The 21,653-nt window shown below is 54.6% G+C and overlaps 1 protein-coding gene across 1 annotated transcript in view; it reads left to right on the top strand.

The window, feature by feature from the left end:
- MYPOP (Myb related transcription factor, partner of profilin) overlaps positions 1 to 4,339 on the top strand; it is a 39,789-nt gene extending 35,450 nt beyond the window's left edge. Inside the window, exon 3 of the mRNA XM_073598041.1 lies at positions 1,885 to 4,339. Coding sequence (XP_073454142.1) covers positions 1,885 to 2,513 — 629 coding nt within the window. The 3' untranslated portion in view covers positions 2,514 to 4,339. The remainder of the gene's footprint in view (positions 1 to 1,884) is intronic.
- Positions 4,340 to 21,653: the final 17,314 nt, after the last annotated feature.

Genomic DNA, 21,653 nt, shown 5'->3' with positions numbered 1-21,653 from the left:
CCTGTAGAAGACAACCCTAACCCTTACACTATAGAGAACACCCCTTACCCTATAGAAGACAACCCTAATCCCAACCCTATGGAGAACACCCCCTACCCTATAGAAGACAGCCCTAATTCTAACCCCCTATCTATAACCCTATGTAGAACAGACCTTACCCTATAGAAGACAACCCTTATCCTAACCCTATGGAGAACACCCTTTACCCTTAAAAAGACAACCCTAATCCTAACCCCTTACCCTATAGAAGACCACCCTAACCCCCTACCCTATAGAATATGACCCTAGCCCTATGGAGAACACCCCTACCCTATAGAAGACAACCCTAATCCTAACCTATGGAGAACAGCCCTTACCCTATAGAAGACCACCCTAACGCCATACCCTATAGAAGGCAACCCTTTGGAGAACACCCCTTACCCTATAGAAGAAAACCATAACCCTCTGACCGCCATAGTACATCAATAGATAGAAGACAACCCTAACCCTTACACTATAGAAAACACCCCTTACGCTATAGAAGACAACCCTCACTCCTACTCTATAGAAGACAACCCTATGGAGAACACCCCATACCCTAACTCTCAGACCACCATAGTACATTGAATATTGGGTACATTGGAGGACAATATTGAGAAAAGAACATACACAATGTATCTATATCTTTAGCTGCACTCCTCTCTGCTGGCCCTTTAAGGGGATTATATCGGCGTAGCACCTTCATCTTTTTGTGGGGCAGTGGGTGGGTTTCCTCAATCATGTGATTACTGTGATTGGCCGTTATGTGATCTGGAGCCCCTCCTACTGCCTCCTGACTGAGAGGTCACAGTGCTGGAGAAGACCCATTTAAAGTGATTGTAAAGCCATACAGTTTTGTTTTTGTTGTTGTATTATCATTAAAATAAACATTTTATACTTACCTGCTATTTAATAGTTTTGCACAGAGCAGCCCCGATCCACCACTGCTGGGGTCCCCCGAGGGCGCTCCTGGCTCCCCCCAACAAGTGCCCCCACATGTGCTCGATCCCAAGCCGGGCTGTTTGCGTCCGTTCAGACACACAGCCCAGCTCCGCCCCACCCCCTGCTCTCAGGTTTTGACTGACAGCAGCAAGAGCCATTGGCTCAGCCAATCCTGTGAGAGCAGGGGGGAGGGGAGAAGAGCTGCTGCAGATGTGCACAGCGCTGGACTGAGATTCGGGTGAGGTGAGTATTTAGGGGGGGGCGGGGTGAGCCACTATTTTTAAGGTTTTTTTTTACCTTAATACAGAGGATAGATTATGGTGAGAATCTTTTTACCTTAACAGCTGCGGTAAGAGATGTGCATATATGTGTCAGCGCATTACCAGGCCACGCCCACCTCTGTGACATCACATACCGCCAGCAGGACAAACTCCTCACCCAATCATCTAGCTTGCTATTGCTGTGCTCCATCGGGTGTACAGGGACCAGAGCTGAAGGGGTTAAACGTTCCAACCTCCCCTCCCCCCCCTTCTCCTCCCTCCTCCTTGAGTCTTTTACTTCAATAGATTGTCCTCCATACTTCTAGAAATATGAATGGGTTTGGTGCTCCCCACAATCTGGTGACCCTCTTGTAGTGGAGGTTCCTTTATTTCAATAGATTGTCCTCCATACTTGTAGAAATATGAATGGGTTTGGTGCTCCCCACAATCTGGTGACCCTCTTGTAGTGGAGGTTCCATTATTTGAATAGATTGTCCTCCATACTTCTAGAAATATGAATGGGTTTGGTGCTCCCCACAATCTGGTGACCCTCTTGTAGTGGAGGTTCCTTTATTTCAATAGATTGTCCTCCATACTTGTAGAAATATGAATGGGTTTGGTGCTCCCCACATTCTGCTGACCATACTTCTGTTTCCCCCCACAGACTTACATCTAGCAGGTCCGGCTTCTTCTAGTGCAGAAAATTCCTTGAGTGGCCCCTGCTGCCCGCCGGACCCTCCACTTCTTCTCCAGCCTAAGCAGTCTTCATCCCCGACACCTCAGCTTCACATTGTGCAGTTACCCCAGCTAAGTCCTTCACCGGGTCCATCTGAGGGGGCTTCTCCAGCACCGATGCCTCCGGGGTCCTCTTCTCCTCTGCTTTCTCCGGGGGCTGTCAGCCAGCACTATGACCCTACAGTAGCCATGCTACGAGCTCAGCAGGAAACGGCAGAGGCAATTCGACATCTGACCTACACACTGCGTCAGAGCATGGACCGTTTGACCAATGTCCTGGCAGCCATCTTACCTCTTATACCTCCTCAGCCTCCATCGCCTGCTCCCTCTGGCCTGATCGACCCCGTATATTATCCTACAAAGACTGAACCAGAATCTGAACCTTGTTCTGTGAATTATGAGTTGGAGGAAAATCACAATGGCCAGGAAGAGGAAAGCGGGCAGCAAAATGTTGTAGAGGAACAGCCGAGCCCTCCAACCTCCCCTCCTCCCAACAAGAGGAAGAGATTCTCCTATTTGACTCCTCGTAAACGCAGAGGCCGCTGGAAAAATATGTAAATGAATGGACTCCTTCTATAGGTGGCTGAGATGGGGAACCCATCATGGGGTTCCCAGGATTTCATTCTTTAATTTAGTGAAGAAATGTCCTGGTCTCCCCCGCCATGGAGGTCACAACTGAAGAAGACCTCTGGCTCCTGCTGTACAACTTCATGACTTTTATTTTACCTGAATTCTTTTTTGTGTTCAGAAAATTTCTGATTCTGTTTTCCCAACTGTAAAATATGAAATTTTTTTTAATCACCTCAAACTGCTGCTGAAGATCAAAGTCCCATTGGTTTCAGGGGGTTGGGACCGTGGTAGTCCTGCAGTAGACTCGAGCTGTAGGCTAGATGGTGAAGTCTTCCCTCTACCGGGGGGTGGCCTCCTGACACACACACACATGTCTGTAGGGGATGACCTGCATCTCCACTTCATCCCTAGATAACCCATACAGAAGTCTTCTCTACAATGTGCTTGAATCAGATGTAAGAATACAAATGACCAAATTCAGTATAGACCTGCCAGTGGAAACCGGACCTCTTCCTGTATGAGATGTGGGGGGAGTTTTTCTGAGGCTCTGGCGCCCTCTGATGGACTCTTCCTGTGTGGGGGGAGTTTTTTTCTGAGGCTCTGGCGCCCTCTGATGGACTCTTCCTGTGTGGGGGGAGTTTTTTTCTGAGGCTCTGGCACCCTCTGATGGACTCTTCCTGTGTGGGGGGAGTTTTTTTCTGAGGCTCTGGCGCCCTCTAATGGACTCTTCCTGTGTGGGGGGAGTTTTTCTGAGGCTCTGGCGCCCTCTGATGGATGGACTCTTCCTGTGTGGGGGGAGTTTTTCTGAGGCTTTGGCGTCCTCTGATGGACTCTTCCTGTGTGGGGGGAGTTTGTCTGAGGCTCTGGCGCCCTCTGATGGACTCTTCCTGTGTGGGGGGAGTTTGAGGCTCTGGCGCCCTCTGATGGACTCTTCCTGTGTGGGGGGAGTTTTTCTGAGGCTCTGGCGCCCTCTGATGGACTCTTCCTGTGTGGGGGCAGTTTTTCTGAGGCTCTGGTGCCCTCTGATGGACTCTTCCTGTGTAGGGGGAGTTTTTCTGAGGCTCTGGCGTCCTCTGATGGACTGTTCCTGTGTGGGGGGAGATTTTCTGAGGCTCTGGCGTCCTCTGATGGACTCTTCCTGTGTGGGGGGAGTTTTTCTGAGGCTCTGGCGCCCTCTGATGGACTCTTCCTGTGTGGGGGGAGTTTTTTTCTGAGGCTCTGGCACCCTCTGATGGACTCTTCCTGTGTGGGGGGAGTTTTAGGCTCTGGCGCCCTCTAATGGACTCTTCCTGTGTGGGGGGAGTTTTTCTGAGGCTCTGGTGCCCTCTGATGGACTCTTTCTGTGTGGGGGGAGTTTTTCTGAGGCTCTGGTGCCCTCTGATGGACTCTTCCTGTGTGGGGGGAGTTTTTCTGAGGCTCTGGCGCCCTCTGATGGACTCTTCCTGTGTGGGGGGAGTTTTTCTGAGGCTCTGGCGCCCTCTGATGGACTCTTCCTGTGTGGGGGGAGTTTGTCTGAGGCTCTGGCGTCCTCTGATGGACTCTTCCTGTGTGGGGGGAGTTTGTCTGAGGCTCTGGCGCCCTCTGATGGACCCTTCCTGTGTGGGGGGAGTTTTTCTGAGGCTCTGGCGTCCTCTGATGGACTCTTCCTGTGTGGGGGGAGTTTGAGGCTCTGGCGCCCTCTGATGGACTCTTCCTGTGTGGGGGGAGTTTGAGGCTCTGGCGCCCTCTGATGGACTCTTCCTGTGTGGGGGGAGTTTTTCTGAGGCTCTGGCGTCCTCTGATGGACTCTTCCTGTGGGGGGGGAGTTTTTCTGAGGCTCTGGCGCCCTCTGATGGACTCTTCCTGTGGGGGGGGGGGGGGGGGTGAGGCTCTGATATCTCTTCTTTTACTATGCGTACATTTTTTTTATTTTTTTTATCACATCTTTTTCTGTATGCTGCTCTGACCATCTCTTCATCTCTATTCTCCTTTTTATCTCTAGATTTGAATAGCCAAGAAAGCAATATATATGTATATAAAAAGCCTACCCACTGTAGATAGCAACTGCTTCCTCGTCCTGTTAATTAGCCAGATAGCAATTAACTCGGGAGCATTAATGATGGATGTAAATAAGTACATATTAAAGATTCTGATTTTTAGCATGTTGTATTCATTCAATGCTTGGAGCTGGGCGGTGCGGAGGCAGGGGATGAACTCTGAGTATTCCCCATGGAAGGAAACTTATGGTGAGAGGAAAATAGCGCTGACCTCTCTGCCTGACCGTCATTATAATTTAGGGGATATCTCATTCTTTTCAAGTCCCTGACCCAAAACAAAGATGTAACCAGAAGTGGTAATGAATTGGCGCTGAGAGAAATATGTAGGCTGCCATATTGAAAATGCTAAAATGAGATCCCTTGCCCACCATAATAATAATAATGATAATGAGATCTTCTGGTCACCATTGTAGTAATGAGATCATTTGACCACCATAATAATAGAGATCCCTGGACCACTATAGTTCTAATGAGGCTCTTTACCCCCATAATAATAATAATGAGGTCCTCTGACCAGCATAATAATAACAGGATCCTCTGACCACCATAGTCATAATGAGGTCCTCTGACCACCATAGTCATAATGAGGTCCTCTGACCACCATAGTCATAATGAGGTCCTCTGACCACCATAGTCATAATGAGGTCCTCTGACCACCATAGTCATAATGAGGTCCTCTGACCACCATAGTCATAATGAGGTCCTCTGACCACCATAGTCATAATGAGGTCCTCTGACCACCATAGTCATAATGAGGTCCTCTGACCACCATAGTCATAATGAGGTCCTCTGACCACCATAGTCATAATGAGGTCCTCTGACCACCATAGTCATAATGAGGTCCTCTGACCACCATAGTCATAATGAGGTCCTCTGACCACCATAGTCATAATGAGGTCCTCTGACCACCATAGTCATAATGAGGTCCTCTGACCACCATAGTCATAATGAGGTCCTCTGACCACCATAGTCATAATGAGGTCCTCTGACCACCATAGTCATAACGGGATCCTCTGACCACCATAGTAATAACGAGGCCCTCTGACCACCATAGTCATAATGAGGTCCTCTGACCACCATAGTCATAATGAGGTCCTCTGACCACCATAGTCATAATGAGGTCCTCTGACCACCATAGTCATAATGAGGTCCTCTGACCACCATAGTCATAATGAGGTCCTCTGACCACCATAGTCATAATGAGGTCCTCTGACCACCATAGTCATAACGGGATCCTCTGACCACCATAGTAATAATGAGGCCCTCTGACCACCATACTAATAATGAGATCCTCTGCACCATAGTAAAAATGAGGTCCTCTGACCACCATTGTAATAATGGGATCCTCTGACCACCACAGTAATAATGAGGCCCTCTGACCACCATACTAATAATGAGATCCTCTGCACCAAAGTAATAATGAGGTCCTCTGACCACCATAGTAATAATGAGGTCCTCTGACCACCATAGTAATAATGAGGTCCTCTGACCACCATAGTAATAATGGGATCCTCTGACCACCATAGTCATAATGAGGTCCTCTGACCACCATAGTCATAATGAGGTCCTCTGACCACCATAGTCATAATGAGGTCCTCTGACCACCATAGTCATAATGAGGTCCTCTGACCACCATAGTCATAATGAGGTCCTCTGACCACCATAGTCATAATGAGGTCCTCTGACCACCATAGTCATAATGAGGTCCTCTGACCACCATAGTCATAATGAGGTCCTCTGACCACCATAGTCATAATGAGGTCCTCTGACCACCATAGTCATAATGAGGTCCTCTGACCACCATAGTCATAACGAGGCCCTCTGACCACCATAGTAATAACGAGGCCCTCTGACCACCATAGTCATAATGAGGTCCTCTGACCACCATAGTCATAATGAGGTCCTCTGACCACCATAGTCATAATGAGGTCCTCTGACCACCATAGTCATAATGAGGTCCTCTGACCACCATAGTCATAATGAGGTCCTCTGACCACCATAGTCATAACGGGATCCTCTGACCACCATAGTAATAATGAGGCCCTCTGACCACCATACTAATAATGAGATCCTCTGCACCATAGTAAAAATGAGGTCCTCTGACCACCATTGTAATAATGGGATCCTCTGACCACCACAGTAATAATGAGGCCCTCTGACCACCATACTAATAATGAGATCCTCTGCACCAAAGTAATAATGAGGTCCTCTGACCACCATAGTAATAATGAGGTCCTCTGACCACCATAGTAATAATGAGGTCCTCTGACCACCATAGTAATAATGGGATCCTCTGACCACCATAGTAATAATGGGATCCTCTTACCACCATAGTAATAAGGGGATCCCCTGACCACCATAGTAATAAAGGGATCTTCAGACCACCATAGTAAAAATGAGGTTCTCTGACCATCATAGTAATAATGGGAGGATCTGACCACCATAGTAATAATGAGGTCCTCTGACCACCATAGCAATAATGAGGTCCTCTGACCATCATAGTAATAATGTTTGCCAGCAAAATGTGGCAAAACATGTGGGGTATGTAACGCACACGGGTTTATACAGGACACTTCTGATATTTATAGAACCTGGGGGGTCTGTATGACACCTGGGGTATCTATAGAACCTGATGGTCTGTATGACACATGTGGGGTATCTATAGAACCTGTGGGGTCTGTATGACACATGGGGTAACTATAGAATCTGTGGGGTTGTATGACACATGTGGGGTAGCTATAGAACCTGGGGAGGAGGTCTGTATGACACATGTGGGGTCTCTAAAGAACTTAGGGGGTCTGTATGGCACTTGCCACATGTGGGGTATCTATAGAATCTGTGGGGTCTGCATGACACGTGGGATATCTATAGAACCTGGGGGGTCTGTATGGCACATGGGGAGTATCTTTAGAACCTGAGGGGTCTGTATGGCACACGGTGGGTATCTATAGAACCTGAGGGGTCTGTATGGCACACAGTGATTATCTATAGAACCTGGGGGGTCTGTATGGTACATTTGGGGTATCTATAGAACCTGGGGGGTCTGTATGGCACATTTGGGGTATCTATAGAATCTGGGGGGTCTGTATGGCACACGTTGGGTATCTATAGAACCTGGGGGTCTGTATGGCACATGTGGGGTATCTATAGAACCTGGGGGGGGTCTGTATGACACTTGTGGGGCCCACAGAGGTGATATGAGTGGTCCATAGAGGTCGTATGAGGGGTAATTTGAGGAGTCTATAGAGGTCATATGAGGTGTCCACAGAGATCATATGAAGGGTCCACAGAGGTGATAGGGGTCTATAGAGGTCATATGAGGGACCAAAAGAGGTCATATGAGGGGTCTATAGAGGTCATATGAGGGGCCCACAGAGGGGATTTGAGGGGTCTATAGAGGTCATACGAGGGGCCCACAGAAGTCATATGAGTGGTCCACAGAGGAGATATGAGGGGTCCATAGAGGTCATATGAGGGGCCACAGAGGAGATATGAGGGGTCCATAGAGGTCATATGAGGGGCCACAGAGGAGATATGAGGGGTCCATAGAGGTCATATGAGGGGCCACAGAGGGGATTTGAGGAGTCTATAGAGGTCGTATGAGGGGTCCATCTAGGTCATATGAGGGGCCCACAGAGTTCATATGAGGGGTCAATAGAGGTCATATGAGGGGTCCAAGAGGTCATGAGGGGTCCATACAGGTCATATGAGGGGTCTATAGAGGTCATATAAGGGACCCACAGAGGAGATATGAGGGGTCCACAGAGGTCATATGAGGCGTCCATCAAGGTCATAGGTCCATCAAGGTCATATGAGGGGCCCACGTAAGTCATATGATGGGCCCACAGAGGTCATATGAGGGGTCTATAGAGGTCATATGAGGGGTCTATAGAGGTCATATTAGGGGCCCACAGAGGTCATATGAGGGACCCACAGAAGTCATATGAGGGGTCTACAGAGGTCATATGAGGGGTCCATCTAGGTCATATGAGGGATCCATCTAGGTCATATGAGGGGTCCACAGAAGTCATATGATGGGCCCACAGAGGTCATATGATGGGTCTATAGAGGTCATATGAGGGGTCTATAGAGGTCATATGAGGGGCCCACAGAGGTCATATGAGGGGTCTACAGAGGTCATATGAGGGGTCTATAGAGGTCATATGAGGGACCCACAGAAGTCATATGAGGGGTCTACAGAGGTCATATGAGGGGTCCATCTAAGTCATATGAGGGGCCCACGGAAGTCATATGATGGGCCCACAGAGGTCATATGATGGGTCTATAGAGGTCACATGAGGGACCCACAGAAGTCATATGAGGGGTCTACAGAGGTCATATGAGGGGTCCATAGAGATCATATGAGGGGTCTACAGAGGTCATATGAGGGGTCCATCTAAGTCATATGAGGGGCCCACGGAAGTCATATGATGGGCCCACAGAGGTCATATGATGGGTCTATAGAGGTCACATGAGGGACCCACAGAAGTCATATGAGGGGTCTACAGAGATCATATGAGGGGTCCATCTAGGTCATATGAGGGGTCCACAGAGGTCATATGAGGGGTCCATCTAGGTCATATGAGGGGTCCATAGAGGTCATATGAGGGGTCTACAGAGGTCATATGAGGGGTCTACAGAGGTCATATGAGGGGTCCACAGAGGTCATATGAGGGGTCCACAGAGGTCATATGAGGGGTCCATAGAGATCATATGAGGTCCACAGAGGTCATATGATGGGTCCACAGAAGTCATATGAGGGGTCTACAGAGGTCATATGAGGGGTCCATAGAGATCATATGAGGGGTCCACAGAGGTCATATGAGGGGTCCATCTAGGTCATATGAGGGGTCCACAGAGGTCATATGAGGGGTCCATCTAGGTCATATGAGGGGTCCATAGAGGTCATATGATGGGTCCACAGAGGTCATATGAGGGGTCCACAGAGGTCATATGAGGGGTCCATAGAGATCATATGAGGGGTCTATAGAGGTCATATGAGGGATCCATCTAGGTCATATGAGGGGTCCACAGAGGTCATATGAGGGGTCCATCTAGGTCATATGAGGGGTCCATAGAGGTCATATGAGGGGTCCATCTAGGTCATATGAGGGGTCCACAGAGGTCATATGAGGGGTCCATCTAGGTCATATGAGGGGTCCATAGAGGTCATATGATGGGTCCACAGAGGTCATATGAGGGGTCCACAGAGGTCATATGAGGGGTCCATAGAGATCATATGAGGGGTCCACAGAGGTCATATGAGGGGTCCATAGAGGTCATATGATGGGTCCACAGAAGTCATATGAGGGGTCTACAGAGGTCATATGAGGGGTCCATAGAGATCATATGAGGGGTCCACAGAGGTCATATGAGGGGTCCATCTAGGTCATATGAGGGGTCCATAGAGGTCATATGAGGGGTCCATAGAGATCATATGAGGGGTCCACAGAGGTCATATGAGGGTTCCATCGAGGTCATATGGGGAGTCTATAGAGGTCATATGAGGGGTCCACAGAGGTCATATGAGGGGTCCACAGAGGTCACGTCATCCGGGTGAATGAGAGTTCTATAATGCCTTGTTTCCACTGAGCGGTTCGGGTCAGTACAGTTTGAATGGCCTAGAATGGTCCGGTCTATTCTGGTGAGCGTTTCCACTGCAAGTGGGACCACAAGGGGCCATACAGGGTTTAGAAAAAATTCCTCAGCATAGCACAGCAGAGGGTTTTCTGTCAGCCAATCAGTGGAATGTATCGTAGCTCCGCCCTAACCGAACCGTTCCATTTTCTATGGCCCCACATCTGAAGCAGGACCTTGAATGGAACGGTTCGGTTCGGTTGTATGGGCCGCTTTCATAAGGGAAACAACCAAAATAGCGTACCGAACCGAACCGAACCGCTCAGTGGAAACGAGGCATAAGAGGAGCTTCATAATACACAAATAATGACATCATTATATCCCCCCTCCCCCACATCCTTTCAAGTGATTTCTCCCCCCCACTACAACCTCTGACACAGAGGAGATCCGGTGTCCTGTCAGATTACCCATCAGCTTGTGTAACGTAAGTGACGTTCCCACCAAAAAAACATACTGCGCATGTGCGATGCGTTCCACAGCGTGATCTGACGGGTAGCGATAATCTGATAGAACAGCAGTAGGAAGGTGGTGGAGGCCATATTCATACACCCAGCAGTAGGAAGGTTGTGGGGGCCATGTTGGTACACCCAGCAGTAGGAAGGTGGCGGATGCCATATTGGTACACCCAGCAGTAGGAAGGTGGCAGAGGCCATGTTGATACACCCAGCAGTAGGAAGGTGGTGGAGGCCATGTTGGTACACCCAGCAGTAGGAAGGTGGCAGAGGCCATGTTGATACACCCAGCAGTAGGAAGGTGGAGGAGGCCATGTTGGTACACCCAGCAGTAGGAAGCTGGTGGAGGCCATGTTGGTACACCCAGCAGTAGGAAGGTGGTGGAGGTCCATGTTGGTACACCCAGCAGTAGGAAGGTGGTGGTGGCCATGTTGGTACACCCAGCAGTAGGAAGGTGGCGGATGCCATATTGGTACACCCAGCAGTAGGAAGGTGGCAGAGGCCATGTTGATACACCCAGCAGTAGGAAGGTGGTGGAGGCCATGTTGGTAAACCCAGCAGTAGGAAGGTGGCAGAGGCCATGTTGGTACACCCAGCAGTAGGAAGGTGGCAGAGGCCATGTTGATACACCCAGCAGTAGGAAGGTGGTGGAGGCCATGTTGGTACACCCAGCAGTAGGAAGCTGGTGGAGGCCATGTTCGTACACCCAGCAGTAGGAAGGTGGTGGAGGTCCATGTTGGTACACCCAGCTGTAGGAAGGTGGCGGATGCCATGTTGGTACACCCAGCAGTAGGAAGGTGGCGGATGCCATGTTGGTACACCCAGCAGTAGGAAGGTGGCGGAGGCCATATTGGTACACCCAGCAGTAGGAAGGTGGCGGAGGCCATATTGGTACACCCAGCAGTATAAAGGTGGCGGAGGCCATATTGGTACACCCAGCAGTAGGAAGGTGGTGGAGGCCATGTTGGTACACCCAGCAGTAGGAAGGTGGCGGAGGCCATATTGGTACACCCAGCAGTATAAAGGTGGCGGAGGCCATATTGGTACACCCAGCAGTATAAAGGTGGCGGAGGCCATGTTGGTACACCCAGCAGTAGGAAGGTGGTGGAGACCATGTTGGTACACCCAGAAGTAGGAAGGTGGCGGAGGCCATGTTGGTTTCAAAATTAAAGTGGGCCCCTCATATCTTCCTCCGCCCCCCTTGTCCCCTGCAGCCGGCTTCCCTCTCCTGCCAGCTGTGGGGATCTGTCAGGATGGCGAGCGGAGGAAGGGATTGGTCATTTACCGCCCCCTTCCTTTTCTGAATTGGGCACAGTGAGTGAGATCTCTCCTATGTCCTGTGAAAACTGATCAGAGGAACCTTTGTGTGTTTACTCAGTTTATGAATGGAGAGGAGCCGCTATCTTCTGTCCATTCGTCGTCAATGCTGAGAAAGGGACTGGGGAATCTGTGTCCTCATTTCAGGGGTCTGTTTAGACCCCTGATATCTCACCAAAGCCCCCCCCCCCCCCCAACAGGGTTGATTTTAAAAAAATGCTAAATATGTTCATCAAAAAATTAAATTGCAAACAAAAATTATAAAAAATTTAATTATAAAAAGTATATAAAATAAAAAACTACTGCCACCACCCCCCTGCCCTACCAACACTGTCCACTGCCCCATCCCCCTCCCCCCAAAAAAGCATTGTGAAAAAAAAATGAATTGTAGAAAAACAATATGTAAAAAATAAAAACTACTGACACCATCAGCACCAAATACTCTCCACCTCTCCCCAGAAGCACTATGAAAAAAATATTTCATAAAATGTTTTAAAGAAAATAATAAACAACAAAATTGTAAAAAATAGAGAAAATAATAAAAACAAAAAACTTCTGACACACCGCCACCCCCCCCCCCCACCCCCCCCAATCATTGTGAAAAACACAAAATAAAAAAAGTAAATGGTAAAATAATTTAAGAAACACAATTGTAAAAAAATTATAATACAAATAAAGAACTACTGACACTTGTGCATGTAAATCATCTCAGACTCTATTACACCCCATTTAAGCCACGCCCACCTCATGTAGCAAGGTTTAAGCCACGCCCACCTCCTTGAAATTCGTTTTTGCAGGTTGGGATGTCTGCGCATGCGCTATATCAGGATTCCTAATGTGACAGTACAGGAAGGCGGTAGCGGACATCTTGGTACACCCAGCCAAGTCTTCCATGTCACACTTATTTTAGCAGTAAACTCGCCTTATATACTGAAATAGATTATTTAAGAATATAATCAGTTTTCTGCTGTTCTGTCATTTTAGGAAACCTATTGGAATGCATAGCGGCTATGTTGGAACGCAATGCGCAGCGGGTGTTTTGCCAGATTAGGCGACCCGCCATATTTTGTAAAGGAAGTGACGTTCTGTTACGGCCATGTTGGTACACCCTGTAGTAAGGATACAGTGAGAGGGCGGCAAGCAGACATCTTGTTACACCCACCGAAGTCTTGCATTGGACAGTTATTTTTAACAGTAAACTGACCTTATATACTAAAATTCAGGATTCTGAAATCCGTCTGACTGCGAGCGTGCTGATCTCACAGGTTTGCTGATCTGACAGAACGCTGATTTTATAATTCTACATCAAAACAGTCAGACGGAGTTCTAAATCCTCCAAATCATTATATAAACTCACTTTACTGTTATAGTTAAGTGTAAAATGCAAAACTCCGGTGGGAGTAACAAGATGTCCGCTTTCCCCCTTCTCAGTGTATCCTTACTATGGAGGAGTGCTGGGTGTAGCATGATGGCGGCGACTGAACGTCACTTCCGTTACACATAGCGAGGAAAGCATAACCTGATGAAACACCAGTACAGTACTCTGATAGGTCAGGGCGGAGTCATAGGCGGAGCTTCTCACTTCTTCTCCGGTAGTCGGCGGACTCTCAAATTTATCTCCTCCCAATAGCTCCGCCCTGACATCTCCGAAAAGGAAGTTCCAGCCACATGACGGGTAAACTTCCGGCGGAAGAGGCGGAGCCACCCAATACCGGCAAAACGGGGACACCGTGAGGGAAGACTCGGAGGGTGAGACCCCACCCCCCCCCAACCGAGATATTCTCCCCCCCTCCCCCCAGAGACATCCCCCCCAACCGAGACCCCCTCCCCCCCCGAGACATCCCCCCCAACCGAGACCCCCATCCCCCCCGAGATATACTCGACTCGTCTCCTCCCCCCCCCAAACATTGACTCGTCTCCTCTCCCCCCCCCAGACATTGACTCGTCTCCTCTCCCCCCCCCAGACATTGACTCGTCTCCTCTCCCCCCCCCAGACATTGACTCGTCTCCTCTTCCCCCCCCAGACATTGACTCGTCTCCTCTCCCCCCCCCCAGACATTGACTCGTCTCCTCTCCCCCCCCCAGACATTGACTCGTCTCCTCTCCCCCCCCCCCAGACATTGACTCGTCTCCTCTCCCCCCCCCCCAGACATTGACTCGTCTCCTCTCCCCCCCCCCCCCAGACATTGACTCGTCTCCTCTCCCCCCCCCAGACATTGACTCGTCTCCTCTCCCCCCCCCAGACATTGACTCGTCTCCTCTCCCCCCCCCCAGACATTGACTCGTCTCCTCTCCCCCCCCCCCCAGACATTGACTCGTCTCCTCTCCCCCCCCCCCAGACATTGACTCGTCTCCTCTCCCCCCCCCCCCCAGACATTGACTCGTCTCCTCTCCCCCCCCCAGACATTGACTCGTCTCCTCTTCCCCCCCCAGACATTGACTCGTCTCCTCTCCCCCCCCAGACATTGACTCGTCTCCTCTCCCCCCCCCAGACATTGACTCGTCTCCTCTCCCCCCCCCCCAGACATTGACTCGTCTCCTCTCCCCCCCCAGACATTGACTCGTCTCCTCTCCCCCCCCCAGACATTGACTCGTCTCCTCTCCCCCCCCCAGACATTGACTCGTCTCCTCTCCCCCCCCAGACATTGACTCGTCTCCTCTCCCCCCCCCAGACATTGACTCGTCTCCTCTCCCCCCCCCCCAGACATTGACTCGTCTCCTCTCCCCCCCCAGACATTGACTCGTCTCCTCTCCCCCCCCCCAGACATTGACTCGTCTCCTCTCCCCCCCCCAGACATTGACTCGTCTCCTCTCCCCCCCCCCGACATTGACTCGTCTCCTCTCCCCCCCCCCCCAGACATTGACTCGTCTCCTCTCCCCCCCCCCCAGACATTGACTCGTCTCCTCTCCCCCCCCCCCAGACATTGACTCGTCTCCTCTCCCCCCCCCAGACATTGACTCGTCTCCTCTCCCCCCCCCAGACATTGACTCGTCTCCTCTCCCCCCCCCCAGACATTGACTCGTCTCCTCTCCCCCCCCCCCCAGACATTGACTCGTCTCCTCTCCCCCCCCCCCAGACATTGACTCGTCTCCTCTCCCCCCCCCCCAGACATTGACTCGTCTCCTCTCCCCCCCCCAGACATTGACTCGTCTCCTCTCCCCCCCCCCGACATTGACTCGTCTCCTCTCCCCCCCCCAGACATTGACTCGTCTCCTCTCCCCCCCCCCCAGACATTGACTCGTCTCCTCTCCCCCCCCCCCCCAGACATTGACTCGTCTCCTCTCCCCCCCCCCCCCAGACATTGACTCGTCTCCTCTCCCCCCCCCAGACATTGACTCGTCTCCTCTCCCCCCCCCCCCCCCCAGACATTGACTCGTCTCCTCCCCCCCCCCCCAGACATTGACTCGTCTCCTCTCCCCCCCCCCCCCAGACATTGACTCGTCTCCTCTCCTCCCCCCCCCCCAGACATTGACTCGTCTCCTCTCCACCCCCCCAGACATTGACTCGTCTCCTCTCCCCCCCCCCAGACATTGACTCGTCTCCTCTCCCCCCCCCCAGACATTGACTCGTCTCCTCTCCCCCCCCCCAGACATTGACTCGTCTCCTCTCCCCCCCCCCAGACATTGACTCGTCTCCTCTCCCCCCCCCCCCAGACATTGACTCGTCTCCTCTCCCCCCCCCCAGACATTGACTCGTCTCCTCTCCCCCCCCCCCAGACATTGACTCGTCTCCTCTCCCCCCCCAGACATTGACTCGTCTCCTCTCCCCCCCCCCAGACATTGACTCGTCTCCTCTCCCCCCCCCCAGACATTGACTCGTCTCCTCTCCCCCCCCCAGACATTGACTCGTCTCCTCTCCCCCCCCCAGACATTGACTCGTCTCCTCTCCCCCCCCCCCCCCAGACATTGACTCGTCTCCTCCCCCCCCCCCCAGACATTGACTCGTCTCCTCTCCCCCCCCCCCCCAGACATTGACTCGTCTCCTCTCCTCCCCCCCCCCAGACATTGACTCGTCTCCTCTCCACCCCCCCAGACATTGACTCGTCTCCTCTCCCCCCCCCCCAGACATTGACTCGTCTCCTCTCCCCCCCCCCAGACATTGACTCGTCTCCTCTCCCCCCCCCCAGACATTGACTCGTCTCCTCTCCCCCCCCCCAGACATTGACTCGTCTCCTCTCCCCCCCCCAGACATTGACTCGTCTCCTCTCCCCCCCCCCAGACATTGACTCGTCTCCTCTCCCCCCCCCCAGACATTGACTCGTCTCCTCTCCCCCCCCCCCCAGACATTGACTCGTCTCCTCTCCCCCCCCCCCAGACATTGACTCGTCTCCTCTCCCCCCCCCCCCCCCCCGACATTGACTCGTCTCCTCTCCCCCCCCCCAGACATTGACTCGTCTCCTCTCCCCCCCCCCCAGACATTGACTCGTCTCCTCTCCCCCCCCCCAGACATTGACTCGTCTCCTCTCCCCCCCCCCCAGACATTGACTCGTCTCCTCTCCCCCCCCCCAGACATTGACTCGTCTCCTCTCCCCCCCCCCCCAGACATTGACTCGTCTCCTCTCCCCCCCCCCAGACATTGACTCGTCTCCTCTCCCCCCCCCCCAGACATTGACTCGTCTCCTCTCCCCCCCCAGACATTGACTCGTCTCCTCTCCCCCCCCCGGACATTGACTCGTCTCCTCTCCCCCCCCCCGGACATTGACTCGTCTCCTCTCCCCCCCCCCCCCAGACATTGACTCGTCTCCTCTCCCCCCCCCCCAGACATTGACTCGTCTCCTCCCCCCCCCCCCAGACATTGACTCGTCTCCTCTCCCCCCCCCCCCCCCAGACATTGACTCGTCTCCTCTCCACCCCCCCCAAACATTGACTCGTCTCCTCTCCCCCCCCCCAGACATTGACTCGTCTCCTCTCCCCCCCCCCCGACATTGACTCGTCTCCTCTCCCCCCCCCCGACATTGACTCGTCTCCTCTCCCCCCCCCCCCAGACATTGACTCGTCTCCTCTCCCCCCCCCCCAGACATTGACTCGTCTCCTCTCCCCCCCCCCAGACATTGACTCGTCTCCTCTCCCCCCCCCCAGACATTGACTCGTCTCCTCTCCCCCCCCCCAGACATTGACTCGTCTCCTCTCCCCCCCCCCCAGACATTGACTCGTCTCCTCTCCCCCCCCCCCCAGACATTGACTCGTCTCCTCTCCCCCCCCCCCCAGACATTGACTCGTCTCCTCTCCCCCCCCCCCCAGACATTGACTCGTCTCCTCTCCCCCCCCCCAGACATTGACTCGTCTCCTCTCCCCCCCCCCAGACATTGACTCGTCTCCTCTCCCCCCCCCCCCCAGACATTGACTCGTCTCCTCTCCCCCCCCCCCCAGACATTGACTCGTCTCCTCTCCCCCCCCCCCCCAGACATTGACTCGTCTCCTCTCCCCCCCCAGACATTGACTCGTCTCCTCTCCCCCCCCCCCCCAGACATTGACTCGTCTCCTCTCCCCCCCCCCAGACATTGACTCGTCTCCTCCCCCCCCCCCCCCAGACATTGACTCGTCTCCTCTCCTCCCCCCCCCCAGACATTGACTCGTCTCCTCTCCACCCCCCCAGACATTGACTCGTCTCCTCTCCCCCCCCCCCAGACATTGACTCGTCTCCTCTCCCCCCCCCCCCAGACATTGACTCGTCTCCTCTCCCCCCCCCCCCAGACATTGACTCGTCTCCTCTCCCCCCCCCCCAGACATTGACTCGTCTCCTCTCCCCCCCCCCAGACATTGACTCGTCTCCTCTCCCCCCCCCCCCCCCAGACATTGACTCGTCTCCTCTCCCCCCCCCCCCAGACATTGACTCGTCTCCTCTCCCCCCCCCCCCCCAGACATTGACTCGTCTCCTCTCCCCCCCCCAGACATTGACTCGTCTCCTCTCCCCCCCCCCCCCCCCAGACATTGACTCGTCTCCTCTCCCCCCCCCCAGACATTGACTCGTCTCCTCCCCCCCCCCCCAGACATTGACTCGTCTCCTCTCCCCCCCCCCCAGACATTGACTCGTCTCCTCCCCCCCCCCCCAGACATTGACTCGTCTCCTCTCCCCCCCCCCCAGACATTGACTCGTCTCCTCTCCCCCCCCCCCAGACATTGACTCGTCTCCTCTCCTCCCCCCCCCCAGACATTGACTCGTCTCCTCTCCACCCCCCCCAGACATTGACTCGTCTCCTCTCCCCCCCCCCAGACATTGACTCGTCTCCTCTCCCCCCCCCCAGACATTGACTCGTCTCCTCTCCCCCCCCCCAGACATTGACTCGTCTCCTCTCCCCCCCCCAGACATTGACTCGTCTCCTCTCCCCCCCCCCAGACATTGACTCGTCTCCTCTCCCCCCCCCCAGACATTGACTCGTCTCCTCTCCCCCCCCCCAGACATTGACTCGTCTCCTCTCCCCCCCCCAGACATTGACTCGTCTCCTCTCCCCCCCCCCCCCAGACATTGACTCGTCTCCTCTCCCCCCCCCCCCCAGACATTGACTCGTCTCCTCTCCCCCCCCCCCCCAGACATTGACTCGTCTCCTCTCCTCCCCCCCCCCAGACATTGACTCGTCTCCTCTCCTCCCCCCCCCCAGACATTGACTCGTCTCCTCTCCCCCCCCCCAGACATTGACTCGTCTCCTCTCCCCCCCCCCCAGACATTGACTCGTCTCCTCTCCCCCCCCCCAGACATTGACTCGTCTCCTCTCCCCCCCCCCCCAGACATTGACTCGTCTCCTCTCCCCCCCCAGACATTGACTCGTCTCCTCTCCCCCCCCCAGACATTGACTCGTCTCCTCTCCCCCCCCCCCAGACATTGACTCGTCTCCTCTCCCCCCCCCCCCCAGACATTGACTCGTCTCCTCTCCCCCCCCCCCCCCCCGACATTGACTCGTCTCCTCTCCCCCCCCCCCAGACATTGACTCGTCTCCTCTCCCCCCCCCCCCAGACATTGACTCGTCTCCTCTCCCCCCCCCCCAGACATTGACTCGTCTCCTCTCCCCCCCCCCCCAGACATTGACTCGTCTCCTCTCCCCCCCCCCCCAGACATTGACTCGTCTCCTCTCCCCCCCCCCCCGACATTGACTCGTCTCCTCTCCCCCCCCCCAGACATTGACTCGTCTCCTCTCCCCCCCCCCCCAGACATTGACTCGTCTCCTCTCCCCCCCCCCCCAGACATTGACTCGTCTCCTCTCCCCCCCCCCAGGACATTGACTCGTCTCCTCTCCCCCCCCCCGGACATTGACTCGTCTCCTCTCCCCCCCCCCCCCCGGACATTGACTCGTCGCCTCTCCCCCCCCCCCCCCAGACATTGACTCGTCTCCTCTCCCCCCCCCCCCCAGACATTGACTCGTCTCCTCCCCCCCCCCAGACATTGACTCGTCTCCTCTCCCCCCCCCCCCCCAGACATTGACTCGTCTCCTCTCCACCCCCCCCAAACATTGACTCGTCTCCTCTCCCCCCCCCAGACATTGACTCGTCTCCTCTCCCCCCCCCCCCAGACATTGACTCGTCTCCTCTCCCCCCCCCCAGACATTGACTCGTCTCCTCTCCCCCCCCCCAGACATTGACTCGTCTCCTCTCCCCCCCCCAGACATTGACTCGTCTCCTCTCCCCCCCCCAGACATTGACTCGTCTCCTCTCCCCCCCCCCCCAGACATTGACTCGTCTCCTCTCCCCCCCCCCCCAGACATTGACTCGGTCTCCTCTCCCCCCCCCCCCAGACATTGACTCGTCTCCTCTCCCCCCCCCCAGACATTGACTCGTCTCCTCTCCCCCCCCCCAGACATTGACTCGTCTCCTCTCCCCCCCCCCCCCCAGACATTGACTCGTCTCCTCTCCCCCCCCCCCCCAGACATTGACTCGTCTCCTCTCCACCCCCCCCAGACATTGACTCGTCTCCTCTCCCCCCCCCAGACATTGACTCGTCTCCTCTCCCCCCCCCCCAGACATTGACTCGTCTCCTCTCCCCCCCCCCCCAGACATTGACTCGTCTCCTCTCCCCCCCCCCAGACATTGACTCGTCTCCTCTCCCCCCCCCCCCAGACATTGACTCGTCTCCTCTCCCCCCCCCCCCCCGACATTGACTCGTCTCCTCTCCCCCCCCCCCCCCCAGACATTGACTCGTCTCCTCTCCCCCTCCCCCCCCAGACATTGACTCGTCTCCTCTCCCCCCCCAGACATTGACTCGTCTCCTCTCCCCCACCAGACATTGACTCGTCTCCTCTCCCCCACCAGACATTGACTCGTCTCCTCTCCCCCACCAGACATTGACTCGTCTCCTCTCCCCCACCAGACATTGACTCGTCTCCTCTCCCCCCCCCCCCAGACATTGACTCGTCTCCTCTCCCCCCCCCCCCAGACATTGACTCGTCTCCTCTCCCCCCCCCCCAGACATTGACTCATCTCCTCTCCCCCCCCCCCACAGAGATTGACTCGTCTCCTCTCCCCCCCCCACAGACATTGACTCGTCTCCTCTCCCCCCCCCCCCCACAGACATTGACTCGTCTCCTCTCCCCCCCACAGACATTGACTCGTCTCCTCTCCCCCCCACCAGACATTGACTCGTCTCCTCTCCCCCCCCCCAGACATTGACTCGTCTCCTCTCCCCCCCCCCAGACATTGACTCGTCTCCTCTCCCCCCCCCCCCAGACATTGACTCGTCTCCTCTCCCCCCGGACATTGACTCGTCTCCTCTGGTCTCCCCCCCCCCCCCGGACATTGACTCGTCTCCTCTGGTCTCCCCCCCCCCCGGACATTGACTCGTCTCCTCTGGTCTCCTCTCCCCCCGGACATTGACTGGTCTCCTCTCTCCTCTCCCCCCGGACATTGACTCGTCTCCTGTGGTCTCCTCTCCCCCGGACATTGACTCGTCTCCTCTGGTCTCCCCCCCCCCCCCCCCCCGGACATTGACTCGTCTCCTCTGGTCTCCTCTCTCCTCAGACTCCTCCGTGGTTCAGTCATGGCGCTCAGCGTGGCCTCTCAGTTTTACACTCAGGATGATTTGGTGGCTGAGGTCCTCTCCTCTTCCCCCGGACATTGACTCGTCTCCTCTTCCCCCGGACATTGACTCGTCTCCTCTTCCCCCGGACATTGACTCGTCTCCTCTTCCCCCGGACATTGACTCGTCTCCTCTCTCCTCAGACATTGACTCGTCTCCTCTCCCCCCGGACATTGACTGGTCTCCTCTCTCCTCAGACATTGACTGGTCTCCTCTCCCCCCAGACATTGACTCGTCTCCTCTCTCCTCAGACATTGACTCGTCTCCTCTCCCCCCCCCCCCCCCCAGACATTGACTCGTCTCCTCCCCCCCCCCCCCCCCCAGACATTGACTCGTCTCCTCTCCCCCCCCCCCCAGACATTGACTCGTCTCCTCTCCCCCCCCCCCCAGACATTGACTCGTCTCCTCTCCCCCACCAGACATTGACTCGTCTCCTCTCCCCCACCAGACATTGACTCGTCTCCTCTCCCCCACCAGACATTGACTCGTCTCCTCTCCCCCACCAGACATTGACTCGTCTCCTCTCCCCCACCAGACATTGACTCGTCTCCTCTCCCCCACCAGACATTGACTCGTCTCCTCTCCCCCACCAGACATTGACTCGTCTCCTCTCCCCCACCAGACATTGACTCGTCTCCTCTCCCCCACCAGACATTGACTCGTCTCCTCTCCCCCACCAGAC

The sequence above is a fragment of the Aquarana catesbeiana genome, linkage group LG09 (genome assembly GCF_042186555.1).
Source record: "Aquarana catesbeiana isolate 2022-GZ linkage group LG09, ASM4218655v1, whole genome shotgun sequence".
NCBI classification, from domain to species: Eukaryota; Metazoa; Chordata; class Amphibia; order Anura; family Ranidae; genus Aquarana; species Aquarana catesbeiana.
This window is presented reverse-complemented; position numbering and strand designations above follow the sequence as displayed.